Here is a 19,106-nt window from a genome sequence, read left to right as displayed (position 1 = left end):
TCTTCCCCACCAGTAGTTTATCCACAATCAGACTGAACGAAAATATAGACTAAGGTACACGAAATGCGGGGGATTTTTAATATATACCACAATGAATTTCATGGAGACAGCGTATGTGCATACTTTAAAGACTAATGCCAATATGATGACCAATGACTTCAAGGGAATATTCCCATGTTTGGGATTGGGTTGATTATTTTGGACTGCAGGATGAGGGTTTGGGAAACGTGTTAGTGAAGCACAAACAAAACACAAAACCAAATCACTTTTCCATAGAACAAAAACAATAAATGGTTTACCCACCACTTTCAATGACAATTCAGTTCTGATGCAGTAATGGATCGTGTCCACTTGTCCGAGATAACAATTTTTACCAACTCGCAAATCTCTGTAGTTTATTATCTAGGGTTTATATATATATATATATATATATATATATATATATATATATATATATATATATATATATATATATATATATATACACACACACACACACACATATATATATGTATGTGTATATATATATATGTATGTGTCTATATATATATGCATATATGTGTGTGGATATATATATATATATATATATATACACACACACACACACACGTAATTAAAATATAAAAAAACGTAATTAAAGTGCTTTCTACTGACTCAACCACACAATCTCTAAAAGAAAGGTCTTGGTACAGCATGTTTGAGAGTTAAAAATCACTTGTTTTCTGATTGGCTGTGTTCATCAGTGCTTAAGGGGTGAAGACCAACAGATGTAAGGCATGATTGCAATCAAGTGGTTAACTGAGAGAGCACACCTGTGCCATAGTAACGTCACACATATGCAACTTACACCGGCAGTCAGATGTAACCAATGCAGGGGTTTATCAAACGCGAAGCCAACCATCTGTCAAGTTCATATACTAATACACCTGTGGACTTTCGGCACCATCATAGCAGATGCAATAGTAGCCATCTGTGTCAGAAATGGCTTGTGTACACTAAACACACAGATTTTTTGTTCTACTAATATACCAACCGCACCATTTCTCCTCATTGTTAGACACTGCTGATCGGCCCAGAAAAGGTGTCCGATTTAACTGTTAAGACATATTGAACAGAACACAGTCTATATTATACATGATTAATTTAATAGAACTCCAAGTGTTCAGACCTGGCAGGAAAATCCAAAATGATGGAAGTTAAACGGTTTGATTTAATGAAATATCTTTTTAAGGTGCGTAATGCGGCAACATCACTCAAAACCATTTATGAACTCATGAATGGCCCTGCCCCTTAAAGACCAGATAGCATTGAAAACAAATGTCAGGATAAAAGCTGGTTAATAGGGAAAAGAGATACTAGTTGGTACTATGGAGGTAAACTTCTCCGGTGCTCATTTCACATCATCTGAAGAACTGGCATGACGTTCACAAAGCACCACTTTGTTTTACAGGACACAGTCATCATCTTGCAGCATTTCAGCTGAGTGGGTATAAAAATATAGACATTTGAGACCCTGAATATATGTTCATATGTGATTTTCTGCAACAAAACAAAACACAATTTACAGCTGTCCCACTCAGTGTACACACTGTCTTTTTTTAGTCTTCCCCCCATCTAAAACGTGTTCTTGCATTACCCCTGGGGGAGGAGGTTTACACCCATAACAACACAGAACACACAACGGCAATTATAATGTTGTCGTCTTCATTAACAGCAACAGCGTCATTTCTTTGTTAATACACTAAAATTACCTCTGGGTGTGTGACACAGATTTACTCAGGAAAGAGGAGTGTGTTTGTGTGCGCAATGGCATTACATCAACATGTCTTTGTGATGCCTGGCTATGTGCTGGCTCTTCTCCGAGGGCCTTCTAAAGCCCTTGGTGCAGTAGTCGCAGCGGTGTGGGTAGTCTTTTGTGTGAATGGAGATGACGTGGCGTTTGAAGCCAGAAGCGTCCGTACTGTTATACTCACAAAACTGGCACTGATAAACCTTTCTACCACTGTGCGTCTTCATGTGCTTCTTCAGCTCAGCGGGCTGCCGGAAGCCCCGCCGGCAGCGCTTGCACTTAAAGGGGAGGTCTTTTGTATGCAAGGACAGGATATGACGACTCAAAGTGAAGGTGTCGGGAGCGTTGAAGTTACAATGGCGGCACTGGTGCACCTTGTTGCCCTTGTGTGTCTCCGCGTGTTTCTTTAACTCCGAAGGCCTGTGAAAGCCTTTCTCACACACGTCACACTGATGGGGGAAGTCCTTGGTGTGAACAGAGATGATGTGCCGTTTCAGGTCACTAGAGTTGGTGCTCTTGTGCTCACAGTGTGGGCACTGGTGGGTCTTGTGGCCTTGCACCATCTCTATGTGACGCTGGAGTTCCCGTGCGTCAGCGTAAGCTTGGGGACAGTGACTGCACTTGAAAGGCAGATCTGCACCGTGCTTGCTCTTTATGTGAGTCTTAAGGTTGGACTGATCTGCACAGCGGAACTCGCAGTGCGGGCAGTGGTAGGGCTTCTCCCCCGTGTGGGTCCGCATGTGCTTCTTCAGCTCGGACGGGTGACGGAAGCCTTTGGCGCACTCGACACACACATGTGCAAAGTTCTTGCTGTGCACAGCCAGCAGGTGACGGTTGAGCAGGCCTTGTTCAGCCGTCTCATAATCGCAGTACTTGCAGTGATGCAGTTTGGGCTCCCGGTCTTTGACGATGAGCTTATCAGAGCCCAAGGGGCTGGATTCGTGGTAGCGCCGCGTGTACTCGCTGTATTCTGGAGAGCGCTCATTGTTGTGACTCAGCAGCTTGTGACTCTCCAAGTGGTTATGGAAACTGATCTTCCTGTTGGTGGTGAAGTCGCAGTCTGTACACTGGTACTTCTTTTTAAGCAGGTGGTCCGGATGGTTCTTCATGTGACATTTGAGGAAGCCTCTTGAGCGAAACTTCTTTCCACATAGGTGGCAGGGGTAGACAGTCAAAGGCAGACCGTCTGGTCCAATTATAACAGCTGAAAGAGATGATTAAAAATGCTGTTAACAACCTTTTAAAAATGTGAAATTATCAAAGCATGAAGATTTTATCATCTAAGAATTGTATGCTGTACACACCAGTCTGAGACTGTCGTGTATCTCCTTTCTTCTTTTTCTTAGTTCTGGGTTTGAGGACACGGTTGGCACCCAGCCCCTCTCGGATTTGAAGATATGGTGTAGCAGCTCCATTCTTCACCTGATCAATGGTATTACCTGCACAGACCGTTCAGATTTCATTATCGGCAAAATAAAAGACACTTCTCATGCTAAAATGTATTTGAAAATATGCTTCATGCAACTGCCATGTACATGTTTAATATTTCAAGCTATGACATTAGCTGTACTAACTGCTGAGAAAATAGACAAAAATGTTTTGTTGTTGAGTAAAGAATGCTGTACAGCAGCCTCCTCTTACTGATCTCCTTTCAACAGTCAAAGACTGAAGGTTGATGCCTTCTACTTATTACAGCCACACAACCTGACAAAATGAACTAAAAGCTGTGTCATTAAGGAACATACTAATGTCATCATCGTCATCCTCATCACTGTCGTCCTCATCATCATCTTCTTCTTTTGTATGGTTCTTGACTGCCATGTAGACCATCTTGTCACGGCCAACTCCCAGTCTGCCCGATGATGCAGCTTCCAGGTCAGGATGGCCGTTCTGGTAATCATCCTCAGTTATTACCTCTGTTCCACCTGGAAAGAGAGAAAAATTACAATTAAAATCAAAGCTATGAACTACATTCAGTGGAACGCATCAGTTGCAGCCGGTCTAAATGGGTAACAGGATGGTATCTACTTGTGTTGTTGAAATTATTTAATTGATTATACTTAAAGTCACTTGCCTAAATCGTCATCCGCTTCAGCTTTGAAAATGTAGACTTTGATGACCTCAGAGCCGTCCTCCTCTTTACATTCCTTGTCTTCCATTACCTCAGTGCTGATCTCCAGGGGAGTGTCTCCTATGTCCAGCTTCTCTCCTACCTCATCCACTAAAGCAACACAAATAGCCATAGTTATCAAAAATCTGCAATAATAAAACATGGCATTGCATAAGAATAATGTTTATTAATATAAGTTATCATATGGCAAACTGTCTTACAGGAGATCATGAGGTAATCCTCAGAGCTGCTTCTTGCATCATCATCCTCATCTGTCTGCAGGGAAACAGACTCAGCTGGCAGCTGTTGGTGGATTATGGTCTCGGAGTTGGCCTCTGTCACCATCAAGCCTTCTGACACAAGCTGGTGGTCCAGAGTGTTGTCCTGGTGCTCAGATAGTAGCTCCGCCACAAACACCTGGTCTGGCATGTCATCATGGTGGTTGTTTGAGTTCTGAATGAGGTCTGAAGTTAGGACATGATGATGATGGTGATGGTGATGATGAGGGTCCATATCTTCCTCTATTGCAACCTCTGTGCCCAGAATATTATCAGGCATGATCACACTGTGTTCCGAGGACACCATGTCTTCAGTCATTTCAATGGCTTCGACACCCTGAGACTGCAGACTTTCAACGTCTACCTCCAGGCCATCGACAACCTCAGCTTCCAAACCCTCCACTTCCACCTCTTCCTCAAGGCCCTCGACAACGTGAGCTTCCAGGTCCTCAACATCTACCTCATTTTCCAGGCCCTCCACCATGTGGGCCTCCAGACACTCCACTTCCACCTCATCCTCTAGGCCTTCGACAACCTGAGCCTCCAGCTCAATTACATGTGTCTGTAGTCCATCCACCACTTCTGACTCCAAACAGTCCACATCGGCATGTAAGCTCTCCACCACCTCAGTCTCCAGTTCTTCGACCACCTCAGTCTCTAGGCCTTGGATCACGTGAGTCTCCAGGCCTTCCACCTCAAGTTCGTGCTCCAGGAGGATGCCCTCGTCCGTCATCACATCAGAAAGAAGCATACCCTCGGGCACAGACACCACAATGTGCTCGCCATCAATGTGAGCCAGGCCCCCCATTCCGGCAACTGTAAACACAAGACATAGAGAGCGGTGCATGACAAAGAGTTAAAAAAACAAAATGACAAATAAAGCAAAACACTGTTTTTGCACATTCTAGCTATAGCAAACATATCTGAGAAGCGTGTCAAATGTTTGTGAAGGTGTATCATCTTCTTGTTGTTGTTGGTATGCTGTCGACTGACCTTTTTTTGTCACTTTGACTTTATTATTTAGGTAGAAGATTAAGTTAAATGGCATTGACACTGTCAACTTGGCAACTGTGACACTAATAACCTGATTATTAAGTGTAGGGGGAGGTCTACTGTCATGATATACAGTAATTACATGCTTTTAGGCATTTTCAGTTTATATATTTAGGACCTGTAGGCTTTAGCTTTACTTTTACTTGTGGGGTAATGTATCTTGGATTACATTTTGCATGCTGAGATTATTGGTTCACCATATCCTATTTGACCACCTACCAAAGTCTTGCATGATCATAGCGTGGGGCATCTTGAGCTCCTGGGTGTGCAGCTCCAACACCCCTCCTCCTTGATCCATGTCTTGACTCTGGAAAAATACTGAAAATTGCAGTGTACACTGTGTTAACTGCTTTCTTGACCTTTGTTAATGTGCATTACTAAAAATGAAAGTACCATTTAACAAGGCCGGTATTTAATACATACCTTCACATTTGATGACAACACCCTTAGAATACAACCAATAGGATACTTGATGTGCTTCCTTCCATCAAGGTAAATTAATCCATCCTTCTGATAAAGAAAACAAATACACAATTGTTACTCTTAAGCATTGCACTGATGTTTGAAGAGAGAGAAAAGAGGTAATGAGTTATTTTGTGATGCTTAAGTGTTGTAACATTACAACACACAGCATTTCTACAAGGGCTCAGGTTTATAATAAGGACACTGGTGCCCCCACAAATAGTGGCCCCTGTATGAGAAACCTTAAAACACAAGGCAGAGCAACTCCATCCGTTGCCACTGAGAAAGGGGGCAGTTGTGTTGTTGACCAGTGGCTCCATCCATTGCTTATGAAGAGTACTGCAGGCAGCTTCAACCTGAGGACATATAGCCATACACCTGGAGCTGGTTGAGCCTGATGGCTGCAGCCCAGCCGAGACAAAGGCTTGTCCCGCTCGGTGTGCAGGAGGATGAGCTCACAGGCAGCAGCTCTGATTGCGCCTAAAAGATGAGTCCTGCTTGTTTTTATGAGAGGACGTGCATTGCCGTCACATGACTGCTCCAAATTAGCCAAATATGGACCGTTAACGTCCGCAAAGATCTGCAGTGACGATATGGGTCCCCGATTTCCACGGATATATCGCATCGGGGTGCACCTAATACGATGCTGCCACTTTTGTCGTTTAAAAACAGCATCGTACTCCAGACTCCGCATACAACTACACATGCTCCGAGTTTATGGCCGCCAATGAAAGTACCGCAGACGTTATGCAATGCATACTAAGGCGGCTACCGCCCTCCACCCACCAGAGCTAACTAGCAAGCGAGCTAGGGCCGTTCCTCCCAGCGCCATTTTGCTTTAGCATAAAGGCTAATTCAAGGAACGCAACAACCGATCTTATTTAACCAAGGAAACCTCAACTGCACACAACGTTACAACACCAGACAGTCATTTGCACAAGCAACAGCCCACTATGCTTTATGTGATAATTTGTTTTGCATTGTCGCTCTGATCTGCGCCACGACGGCCGCCCGACCGGCTAGCTAGCCTGCTAAGCTAGGTGAAGGCGCTCGTGCCGCATTATCTTCCATGTTGTTTTTCCAAAAGGCTGAAAGAGGCCCGCTACGGCCGACTGGGCCCTTGCGTCTTATTCCGCATGCCATTCTAACCGACTCAAATTAATTTTACCTGATAGCGTCGTCTTCTGACTCTATCGGTGTTTCTCCCCCTTCTCAGTTTTGTCTGTTATTGTTTTGGTTTATTTTTGACGGTAAGCTAAGTGCGGCCTGCAGTTTTGGATCCCCGGGCACCCTTTGCTAGGCCTCGGCCAATCAGCTTGCTTCCTGACAAGCAGAGGGAGGGCGGGGGGCAGACAATGCGTGGCCTCGTTTACCGCTGATCCCTTACTATTTGCGTCATGCATAAGAGAGCAGAGTTACATTAACACAGGCTTTCTCATAATGGAAACATATCTATGCCCGGTTTTGGGACACATAATTAAAACAGTATCACATCAAGAATTATATATGTTTTTAATGTAGTTGCAAACTGCACTCAGACTTTGTATGCACGGATGAGGCCTGTAGGCCATTTTGTCACAAGGGGTGGGGTAGTCGAGCTCTCATTTGTGAGGCGGTTGGTCATGCATCCAGGAAATATCCGGGAGATGCTGCTACTGCTTGTGCTGCAGATGGATTGCAGTTTGACTAAATAGCCTGCGATACAAACGGACCCCTGACTCAGCATGCATGGATTGCATAATAGGTAAAAACAGAAATGCTGCAATTATAGTTTCAGGGTAGACTTTATTATTCATTTTCATTACAGCTCCTAATTGTCGGAGGCACTCAGCATGAGGGTGCATAGCTGTCTTAAGGCACAAGGCCTTAGTGCATAAACATTTTCTTCATTACAGTGGTATCCAAAAGCACACTCAAAACCAAATATTGATATGCAGTAAAAATGCAGCACCGTAACAGTACCTTTAATTACTGAAGATTCTTCTGGAATTAGAAAGAGTTTTGCAGCTGAAATGCACCTTGGCACAAACCATATTTTCCATTTTTTCTTTATTATTTGTAAGGGCAGTTTGGTTTACAGGAGTTGCATTGCTGTGTAAGCAAAGAGCAAAACACAAGTACAACACATATTTAAAGATAATCACAATGAACCAATCAAACATTCATAAATTCACACAGATCATATTGCAGTTACATGATGATAAGGATAACAAATAATAAAAAAAAAAAATCAAGCATGCAACATTCAGCACCTTAACCTAGTAGGAATGCACACAAAAAATGAACAAACCACCTATATCTTCATTAAAATTGTCTTCATTTCAATTACATCACAAGAACAGTGATACAACCCTTAATATTCCAGCAGTTTTTCACAATTACCATAGAAAAATAAGTAAAATTGACACAAACAAATCTTCTGGAAGCTCAGAGTTGGTCTATCACAAGTGGAGTGTGCATGTATGCCTTCGTGTCTGCCTACACATCCTCTTTGTGTGGGTTGACAATGTTTCATGCGAGGGAAAGAGATAAGTCTCGACTACAAATCCAGTGCAGCCCAGCGCTCCAGTCTGAAATGGGGACCGAAAGGTCGTACGACACAGTGGCCGTGTTCTTTGAGAGTACTATGAGAGGTAAAGGGAAGAGGTCAGGTGAGGGTCGCAGCAGTGGGTATCATTCATCACCGGGTATCCTTCATCACCGGCTAGGCTCAGTAACAGCCATCTTTCCAGGATTCATCTGACATTTTAGTCATGCCAAAAGACCTGTCAATAAAATACAAGTAATCTTCATTCAAGAGCCCAAGTATCCGATTGTGATGATCTGAATAGCATAAAAGCACATTTAACATTATTGAAAGTACATTTTCCTCAATTTCTCAACATTCCTTCACAGCTTTTCATTTGAGCACTCACCTCCTTGGGGGCTGTGAAAGTTTACTCCGGGTAGATGCCTGTCCTCGGCCCACACCAGCCCTACCTGCCCCAGCGGAGGCTCTCCCGGGCATGTATGCTCCACCATTGGCAGAGCCTGGTGACTGGACCCGGCGGCCCCCTCCTGCAGGCGGTGCTTGGACTACAGGCAGACCTCTGGAAGGCTGACGACCAACTGCCATGGAGCCCACAGGAGTCACCGCTTTAACTGGAGTCCGCAGGGAGAGAGGTGACTGGCCGCTGCCACGCAGTCGACTAGAAGCCATACCTTGAGTGGAAGAAAGGCACAGTGGGATAATAGAATCTCGACCAGCTATTTCTTTCAGACAAGGGAACTCAAATACATGTTGATATATACAAAAGATAAATGTGCTGTAGTTGAAATCCAAACCCCGTGTGTGGCATGTAGGAGTTAGAGGTAAGCCTGGGAAGAGCAGCAAGGACACATTTGGAGGAAACTAGTAGAATAATCATGTCGCAGGTGAGTGAAAGGACAGTTGACTGTTCATTACCTGGCGTATGTCATAGAAGGACCAGGAACAAATATGGGCTGGTTTATGGAACTCCTAAGTACTTGTGAGCCATACTGTGTATAGTTTGTTATAGATGACATGACTTGTTAGGGTGAGACTATCAAGGTTAGATCGATACATCCATTTTGATGCATCAGATCAAGATCAGATATTTCTGATAATATCAGCAATATCAATATCCATCAAAGACTTACACGTTGAGTTTGTTCAACATTTATATTTAGGAATATTCATTTCACATGTGAAAAACATGAGCAGAGCAAGTTATGGATTTTTTTCCAAAATGCCACTAAATTATGCTTTTTCTTTTGTTACTTACTGCATGAGATTTGTAGTAAGCACATGCCAACGGTTTGTAAACGTTAGCATTTTTTTTGTTGACAGCCTTCAGTGCCCTTTTAATTAGTTTTCTAAACATTTACAATGATTGTATTACTGAGTTTTTTTTTAACGTTCTATTTGCATTTATTCACCAAAACTCAACGCTAAAAATAATAATGGCAAAGCCAATTAAAAAAACATTTTGAAACCTGCATTGAATCATTTGTTTGCTAGCAGTCTTAACAGCCTTTTTCAGTGCACTGCTGCTTTTCTTGGTGCATTACTACCATCAGTAGATTAGTGGAATAACGTGAAACCATTGCCAAGTATATGTATCGTGTCACCAATGTGCAAGATACAAGAAAACTGGGGACCTACTCATGAAGAGAACTGCTCCATAGCACTAGTAGTGCTCACATATTCCACAGAGCAGCTTTAAGGCGATTCTTCCCGAATATTGTTCAAACCTGTGTTCATGCTGAGCTTCGAGAGGTTAAGGCGGTAGGATAGAAGTGACACAACAAAGGAGAATAGGCAATGCAAAGGAAGGTACCAGTATGTTGGATAAATGGTGAGGACCAGGAAGAGGGTAGGGTTACCTGTGGAGGGGGAGTGAGTCAGGTGGGACATGCGGTTGCCAGAGCTCTGGAGGTTAGCCTCCATGCTGCGACTGTTTCTGACTGCCTCCAGGGAACGTAGGCTGGTGCGGGGGGCCAGATTAGGCATGCTGTGCCTCAACTCTTCTGTAACCACACATACAATACACATTTAGCAACATCAGTGTGTGTGTGTGTGTGTGTGTGTGTGTGTGTGTGTGTGTGTGTGTGTGTGTGTGTGTGTGTGCCATCACAGCTTTGGTCCAACAAGAATCTGTGATTTTCCACTCTGATCTTTTTTGACTGAGGGTATAAATGCTGAATTATTGACTATAGCCTACCCTCACTCTTGGCAAACTTAAGCAGCTCTGCACTGGGGCCCTGGAGGGATCGTCTGGGTGCTCTTGTGCGTGGAGCCCCGAGTCGGCTGCTGTATTCCTGACCGTGATTGGAAGTGGAGGGGGACAAGCACCGGGGTGAGCCTAACGGCGAAGGGGTGAAGCGATGTCGTCGCTGGGGCATGGAGCAAAACTCGTCCTCTTCGTCTTCCAGGCTGTAACTGTCAAATTCCTGATCGCTGTAGGTGCCGCCCCGGCATTGTAGCGAGGCTGTGGAGCTGCGGCGTGATGCAGATGCTGAGGTGCAGGCATAATCCTGCCTCAGACCTGACACCAAAGTTATAGAGTTAAAAACGGCATATACAGGCAGCTGTGGAATTTAGAAATGGGAAACACAATGACACGTGATGTCCAGTACACCGTGTGCACAACACCTCTACTCACTCTCTTCCTGTAGGCGAGCCATGATCTGGACATCAGTGAGATCCTGCAGCTTATAGCCCATAGAGATGGAGTCATCAGAGGTGCTGAGCTCACTGTCTATGGAGGACTGCGAGCTCAGGGCAGAGTGCATGGTAGTGCCACCTGTAAAAACACAATGGGCACATTTATTATTATTTATTAAACAAGCTGCATCCCACAAATAAATGGGAACAATATTAATCACACTCATGAGGACTCTACTTTGGGCAGAATTATTTCTAATTCTCAAATAAAAGCAGATACTGAAATAATGTCCATGTGGTCTGTTTGAACAAATAAAGGCCAGGGGAACGAACTGTGGAAAAAACATTTACCAAGACCGGTATTATAACAGTTACAAGCTCTCCAGATAAGAAATATACCTGGCCAGGTCAAAACCTGTTTGACACTGCACAGCCACACGATTGTATCAAAGAATGTTAAAACTAACTTTCAAACCAAGATTAATGAACAGAAAAAGGACGTCAGCCCCCCCAAAACAGATTTGATACGAGGCCTAAGTAAGGTACTGTCTTGATTAATGGACCCCCTTTTAAAAAAGGCATACAATGAGAGGGACACATGTTAGACCATCACCTATGTGGTAACTGAATTGATCACAAAAGATTTCAGGCTAACAGGATCTGTCAGACTCTGCTCAGTAGATGATAGGAACTGATTGATCAGGTTCACACGATGGTTTTATCGCCTCAAGGTAACCAAGCAGAGTAGCACATTACAGTGTTGCAATTTTTTTTTTTTTTTAGGAAGATTGTTTTTAAAATGTGGAAGTATTGGAGATCAGCAGCTCAATTAGACCCAATCAGCTGGGAGGTGTGTGAGGTATAACTCACCCCAACCTCAGCGCTGCCCATTTCAGGACAAATTTAGATTTAAGTTTAATATTCACCAGGTGGATACGCATTTTATGTAAACTATCAGACCAACCCGGCCAATATATACGAATTTAAGGTGCGAATATCGACAAATCACATTTGGTATGTTTAAATTAACACGTCTCTCCACCAGACTTTACTTTTAAGCAGCATTAGTCTAGAAAGGACCGTCTCTACTGATGATGCACAGGAAAAGCTGTACGCTAAATTCCCCCGCCAGGCATGTCTGTCTGACGCCGGCCTAACTCTCACACAAATGGGAAATGACAACATCATCCAGGGGCATTTGGTTATGTAAAAAGTCTGGGATTAGATAGGGCCACCAACCACAAGCCAAGCATTGACAAGTTCATGCAAAGATTTGTTATGTACAGGGTATTCAGATTTTGTTTATCTCTGCACAAATTGCCAGGCAATGTGAAACAATGTGAGGATTAACAAAAGTGCAAAGTAACTGTACCAATCACCACAAAGTCAAGATCACCAGCAGAACACATTTCACACAGGTTAGCATTGCCAAAAAAAAAAATCCCCTGAGTTACAAACATTCCAACATTCCAGTGTTACAGATGTGTCGTAGGGGTGCATTCATGTGTATATCATCAGCAACCTTTGTCATGCAAGAAGCTACCAAAATGTCCTAAATTCACTGCTGTTCAACGGATCATAATGTAGTCTGTGATATAAGACTCCAGTAATATAATGAATGGTAAACAAAGTCTGCCTGGTAGAAGTAGAAAATCAATCTAACTTATAGTATGTTTTGGGATATCTTTTTTTTTTTTGAAGTGCAGTATATGCGGCACACAGTAAACTGGGTAAAACATGCAAAAATGCCAGAATAGTCTTTAGGAATTACCATTCAGATCCCAAAGGAACAAATTGTTATGCATTAGTGCACACACATAGCAACTGACCTACATCCTCACAATAACTGGAGTCAATCCCACTGTTGTGTTGAGCAGAAAATGAGGAGCACCGTGTGTTAATGCCATGCCATACCTGAGCTGCCACAGGTTAGTAGGGATTTGTTAGTTGATTTGTGGTACCCAGGAGAGATCAGGCCTGAGCCTGTCGAGCCTGCCTCTGCTGATGGGCTACTGTACATGCTCCTCCATCGAGACGCTGCAGGGAACAGGAGAGGAGAGATTAGATATCCTCCGCGAAGAATATACACACTTTAAAAAAGAGATGAAATGCTTCAATGTATTGTTTGTTTCACTAACATATGGAATTGTTTTTATGTGAAACTACTTATGCTGCCATATTGACCAAGACTCCCTGGAAGAAGAAGAGATATTGTATCTTAATAAGACCTTCCTGGCTGAATAAAGGACAACATGCAGATAAATAAATATAAAAACATCATATATAACAAAAGTTATTTGTACTATTTGTACTGTATTATCATAATCATTTTTTAAACAGCTTGATGGAACACTTCTGGTACTGCAAGCATTTTCATTCATGCTTGCCTTAGACATAAATAAAACCAGAGACAATCTTGCGATGGGGTCCCACCAGCTGCAACACAAAGGCGGGCTAGGGGCGCGAAGTAGACGTCTCCTTGCTTGGACCACGGCAGTCTTCCAAACTTGGCCTTCAACTATTGGTATAGTTGGAAAAATTTTAATTACATCAAGGGCCTCATTTTTTGTGAAAAGCGGTTTGTCTTGGGCGCACGAACTGGGTGAAAATCTCCCAACCTGCACCTGCTATTTTGCTTCTTGTAGGTGCAGAAGCGCAACGTTTCACAACAGCTGAGCCAACAACAGTCACACATGACAACATTTCAACAAAGGAAGAATCGGACTTCCAGGAAATCATGTTGTCTGGATGATGCAAAGAAACACAATGTGAACACACAGCACCTCATAACTGCAGCCAGAGGTAGCTGTTGTGTTGTACTTTAACAGTTATTTAGAACCAATATATATAAATAATTGTTTGGTGAAGGACTTTGATACAATTTGCCCAATCCAACACGATTTTAAGCCATAATTGTACTGTATTTCATGTTGGAAATACATTACATCGTATAAAAATGTGACAGCAGCGTTAAAATCAAAGACGACATTTTTCTTTTTAAAATAGCTGTGACGCACGGAATTAATAAACTCCAGTTATCCGATGTCTCCCACATAAATAAAGACTGAGTTATAACCGACTACTCTGATATGTGTAGAGGTGCATGGCTATTTTGTAGCAGCCTTGTGTCATTTGCCTGCGATTTAATTAAATAAACACAATGCATGGCTGTGTGTAATAGCATCAATCAGACGGATTAACCAGCATTCCTGCTTGAACCACAGTAATGCAGTTTAACGTTCAGGGTAATAACAGGTGCAGGTGTAAATCTCTTTGAAAGCTTTGAGAATCAACAGTGGCATATGTATGTATGTGCATATGTACTGTCGGGTCAAGTTTAGAAAAACATCTTCTTTTTTTTTAAACTCACTTTTTAAAGTCACCTTTACTGCTAACTGTGAGGTCTCTACGCCAACAGGCAGTTTCATGGCCCGCTGCTGCCGTTTAAAAAAGGAGAGCTGACTCGGGGGGAAGTAATCCAACCCAGTCTGTGACTTCATGTAGTCATTCTGCCCGGGTGTGAATAGCCCTGTTGTTCCAGTTCTGCAGTATGCAGGAAGTCGGCGCTGCGAGCAGGGTAAATAATATATGGCACAAACCTGTCCACACGTAGAGACGTACACACCATGTTCACTGAGTACTCGGGCTTTGGCATACAACTGAAACAAACACTGATCTGTGCACACAATAGCCATGAGCAATAAATAAGAAAGCAGCACTTTCACAGAGGTAGGTGAGACCATCACCCTGTACTGAATTAGGTTTCTTAATCTCGATTTAGGCCAACCACGTCTGGAGGCAGCAACATGTGACCCAAAGACCATAACATACAAAAATGTGAGTCATATTTTGAAAGCCGTTGTTGAAAGATAGTTCATTTGAGGGCTTATGGGAATGAATACAAATACAGCATAATAAGTATTTAAAGAGTTAGAACACAAAAAATGACATGTTCACATACTCTGGTCCAAGCGGCTGATCAGGGTCCGACAAGCTATTTCTGTCTCGGGGCTGCGATGGTCAAGAGCCTGCCGACACCACTTCAATGGAGACTCTGGGCCTTGATCGTCTACTTGCTTTTTTGGAGACACATACAACCTGTAAAGAAGAGTGAGACAACAAGAAAACAATGCAAAAGGGGATTAGGATAGGAATACATAGAAGAAAAAGGGAGGGAAAAGGCAGTTCAGGCTTTTTTTAATCAAATATGCTTGTCAAGATGGAGATTAGTGTGAATTATTGGACTATAAAGTATGCGTGGCATGTGCACACAGTAATAATGTTTCTCCCAACAAACAACATAGGATAGCAGGGCTGATCACAAGCACAATTAACTCCCAACCACTGAATGAGACAGTGTAGGAAGCAGCAAATAAAAACCTCACAAAACAAACAAGCTGGTTTGTTTAAAGTGAATGACATAATCTGATCAAACAGGGAGTGAGCAAATACTTTACGTAATACATCTTTCCCACAGCCTCAAACATGACAAATGCACATTGGCCTCATTTACATCCGGCAAACATATCAAGCTCATCCTGTCATTACGGGCCACAGTCAGGCGGACAAATCTGAAAAGAAGTACAATTTAAAATCTAGAGTTATATTTGGAAATAGCTGCCAAAAACCATCACGTCAACAAACGACCAGCCAATGATGTTTTTTTATGCAGCCACACACGGTCGCTGTCTGAACTGTGATGTGTTCAGTGTTGTCCCAGTGAGAGCAAACAGACATCAGTTCACCACAAGCTTTGAACCGACAGTCACATGGGCGGTTCCCTTTGAGTTGGACACACAAAAGGCCCGGACTGACTGGTTCTGGGCCAATCAACGACAAATCATCTTCCCATTGGGCAAACACGAAAGCATCTATTTCCCACTGGAATGAGCAACAAAACAGAGAGCAATATTCAGGTCACACATCCTGCCAGAGAGCACCGCTTCTCTGTGTGCCTTTGACTTCTGCTAAATCAATAATGAAATAAATACAACAGAGCACAATGTTTTTTTATAATAATATTAAAGAAATAAGTACAGCAGCATATGTGGATGAAGTTTACAGTTATTTCTGTATCTTCTATACGTTTACAGTTATTCTATACTAATTTCAAACAAACCCTACAGTATTGATCTTACAGCTACAACAACAACAGGTGTTCTTCCTTTCATTATTAAACTGAGCAGCGTTCAACCACAGAGGACGGATGGATAACTTTTGTCGATGCTGCAAAGTCAGGTTTATTTTCCTTGACTGTATCACTGTGAGGAGATCAAAACAGAGGTTTTAAGTTTAGGTTTGTGTGTGATTAAAAACGTCCAACGGGAAAATGACCATGATGTAAGAACAAAATGGAAATGGCAATTTTGAATTGACCTGGCGGGGGTTGAAACAGTTTCTGCCAGGTCCAATCAAGTCTCGGAACTATTTTAAACAGTGCGGATACTCTGCCAATGCCGGTCTATTTTCTCTCTAAAAAAACAAAAAAAAACAACAAGCGCTCCTGCAGTTGTTCTCAGCTCCAGTGTTTCAGTCTGGCCACGCAAGGGGGCCTCAGATCACATGCTGTGCAATCCCACTCAAAGCAGTTTAGCCATGCGGCAGCATCCAGCCCAGAGCCGATCAGATTATGTCGCCGTTAGGATTACCGGATTTTTTGGCTATGATAACCTCCCAAAGCACATATGGTAAGGCTAATGATGTGAAACTGAACATAAGTCGTGAATGGTCTGACTGTTAAGCTGCTAAAGTAACCACCAGGAACACAATATGGTACCCGTTAGAGACAGCTCAACATGCACAGCATAAGCAAACATGTCTAGACTGAATTTTTGGCATCATATGAACATGGATTATTTGTAATTAGCCCTCTATAACTGGTCATTTTGGGGATATTCTGCAAATTAAACTGGAGGAAATGAGCAAAGTTCATTTTGTCCAACAACAAACAGGCTTTTTACTAATGCAGATAATAGTACATTGTGTAACGAGGCTTAATGAATGGAGAACTATGCCGGGTCGACAATAATGGCAATTATCATAATCATTTTTTAAACAGCTTGATGGAACACTTCTGGTACTGCAAGCATTTTCATTCATGCTTGCCTTAGACATAAATAAAACCAGAGACAATCTTGCGATGGGGTCCCACCAGCTGCAACACAAAGGCGGGCCAGGGGCGCGAAGTAGACGTCTCCTTGCTTGGACCACGGCAGTCTTCCAAACTTGGCCTTCATTTTGAGCTCAACTACACACGTAAGGTTTTATGACTGCATTTGCAGAGTTGTGACATTAATGTGGTGACAAAATATGTCCTGGCAAAGTACTAAAAAAATAAAACACTTCTTTAGTAGTCAGTGGGTGTCTCCTGGAGCCAGTCTGCCACATTGACACACCCACACAGAGACTTACAAGTCGAAAACAATACCAGCGTCTCTGTTGCGTCTGGTACAAAAAAAAGCTTTGTGTTCTTCATTACCTGCCAAACAGGTCGCACATAGATCACGCCTGTTATTTACCCAGGTCAGACAGTTAATTTTAATGGGACAATCAAATCCCTCTCACTTTTGTCGGAACATCAACGGCTTCGAAATGTATTCTCTCCGGCTGGCTGCTCATTTCTTTTACTCCTTGTCGGTCTAGTGTTTTTCTTCTCTTTCTTTTCTCCTCCACTAACACAATTTCCTCCTGATTACAGTTCATATTCAGAGTTAGTGGTCAAAATGTTTGCCACAGTTGAGCAAAGCTCTGGAAGTACAAGAAAAGACTCTCCTTGATTATGTGGATAAAGGGGAAAATGTGGATCGTCTTAGCCTAGAATTACTCAAATTTTAAACCCAAATAACCTACTGCTACACAACAGTGCATACTCACGTCCTGTGGGTGAGTAACACTTAAAAGGTCAGAGGTTAAAATGAAAGAGCGCAAATGAGTCATCTGGCTGAAGGGGCTCCTCTACCTATAAACAAGCAAACTTAAAATATGGCATTGCTGTGGCCTGTGCTGCCAGAAATATACTTCCTCTGAAGATCCCTCTTCTTCATATTATGATTGACTTGCTTTCTATCACGTCTGCAAATGTTAAGATCCTGCACACTGATCGGTCCAGCATTGATATCTTACTGACCAGAGATGAGCGGTTCAGATAACAAAACATACCATCTGTCATCGCCCTCGACGTCTGCACACTCATCCTCCAAATCTAGGACATCCACTTCATCCAGTGCCGTTTGGTCCAGACCTGAGTCGCTCTCTGCAAGTGTCTCTGACTCGTAGCTTTCCTGAGAAGGGCTCTCTGGGGTCTGGGCCGCTCCGTTGCTGCAGGTCAAGGTGAGAAAACCCCCACATGCAGGGTCTTCCTCTTCATCCAGCAAGTTGGCCCTGAGCAGAGGGGACATGTCTTCACCACTGCTGCTGTCCTGAGTGGGTGACAGCTCAAAGTCTGCTCTGCCCGGCTCGCCACCGCGCTCCAATCTGAGGTGGGAGTTGGTCACCTCCTCGCAAGTCAACCTCTCGTTGATGTACACAGCGTCTGTGAGGTTGCTGTTGCCACTGGCGTCTCTGTGGACGATGGTCTTGCTCCCCCTGTTGCGCAGGGTCTCGTTCTGGACCTCCAACCTGCGAACAAGCTCCTGCAGCTTCCGCACCTCCTCCAGCTCCCCCGCTGCCGGACCCCCCTCTCCTTCCTCCTCGCACCCAGGCTCGGAGCTCTCGTTGAGGCCAGTGGAACTGCCATTGTCAGCCTGGGGGACAACGGTGGCACTGTCCGGGACCACCATGCTCCTTCTCTATTGGGAGGAAGAGTAGGATTATAATCTGCACCATGACAACACACCACATGTCTTCACATTAACACGTCCGCACCAAGCTTCGTGGCACTCAGGCTCATGGTATGTTGCCGACTACACTTTTTAGTGAATTGGGACTCGTAAAACAACAACTTAACACATGGTTACTGCAGCAAAACAAACATATGAATCATATAAAAATGATTTAGATACTTAAGCTTTGGACGTGAATCACACGGAGTAGCTCTGGTATCAGTCCGCCACTTGAACGTCATATTAACTAACACGAGGCGATGTCAGCCAACACTCGTTTTACATGTATTTACATTATTCAGACCACTTTTTTGTTATCTCTCTTTCCCTCCCTCGTCGTCACGTTTCTAAGTCTGCAGCTTTTATTTCCGTGGCAAGAAGCTACAAGAGGATGATGATGTTACACCATCAAACCCAACCCCGAGCT

General features: G+C 43.3%; 2 protein-coding genes across 2 annotated transcripts; both read right to left on the bottom strand.

Annotated features, from left to right (window-relative positions):
- Window positions 1–676: 676 nt before the first annotated feature.
- znf711 (zinc finger protein 711) lies at window positions 677–6,977 on the bottom strand. The gene is made up of 8 exons (XM_079229133.1): window positions 6,861–6,977; window positions 5,654–5,740; window positions 5,450–5,548; window positions 4,121–4,993; window positions 3,864–4,010; window positions 3,535–3,714; window positions 3,094–3,228; window positions 677–2,993 (listed from the first exon to the last, which is right to left on the bottom strand). Exons 3-8 carry the CDS (start codon window positions 5,526–5,528, stop codon window positions 1,813–1,815), a joined length of 2,595 nt encoding a protein of 864 aa, XP_079085259.1. The 5' UTR covers window positions 5,529–5,548; window positions 5,654–5,740; window positions 6,861–6,977; the 3' UTR covers window positions 677–1,812.
- Window positions 6,978–7,463: 486 nt separating this feature from the next.
- LOC306745455 (SLAIN motif-containing protein-like) lies at window positions 7,464–18,637 on the bottom strand (the record flags this gene model as incomplete). The annotated part of the gene is made up of 8 exons (XM_079228245.1): window positions 7,464–8,457; window positions 8,608–8,893; window positions 10,079–10,222; window positions 10,417–10,740; window positions 10,858–10,998; window positions 12,774–12,896; window positions 14,821–14,957; window positions 18,018–18,637. 8 exons carry the CDS (start codon window positions 18,635–18,637, stop codon window positions 8,403–8,405), a joined length of 1,830 nt encoding a protein of 609 aa, XP_079084371.1. The 3' UTR covers window positions 7,464–8,402.
- Window positions 18,638–19,106: the final 469 nt, after the last annotated feature.

Source organism: Taurulus bubalis (assembly GCF_910589615.1).
Source record: "Taurulus bubalis genome assembly, chromosome: 13".
NCBI classification, from domain to species: domain Eukaryota; kingdom Metazoa; phylum Chordata; class Actinopteri; order Perciformes; family Cottidae; genus Taurulus; species Taurulus bubalis.
Note: the sequence above shows the minus strand (reverse complement) of the source record. Positions and strands in the feature narration are given on the sequence as shown.

What these genes read in the sequence shown, in the direction of transcription:
- znf711 (XM_079229133.1), bottom strand. Translation starts at nt 5,528, where the DNA reads ATGGATCAAGGAGGAGGGGTGTTGGAGCTGCACACCCAGGAGCTCAAG. An exon ending in GGATTACCTCATGATCTCCT is followed by an intron (nt 4,011 to 4,120) that starts GTAAGACAGTTT and finishes GTGTTGCTTTAG; the next exon opens with TGGATGAGGTAGGAGAGAAG. An exon ending in TGAAGCGGATGACGATTTAG is followed by an intron (nt 3,715 to 3,863) that starts GCAAGTGACTTT and finishes CTCTCTTTCCAG; the next exon opens with GTGGAACAGAGGTAATAACT.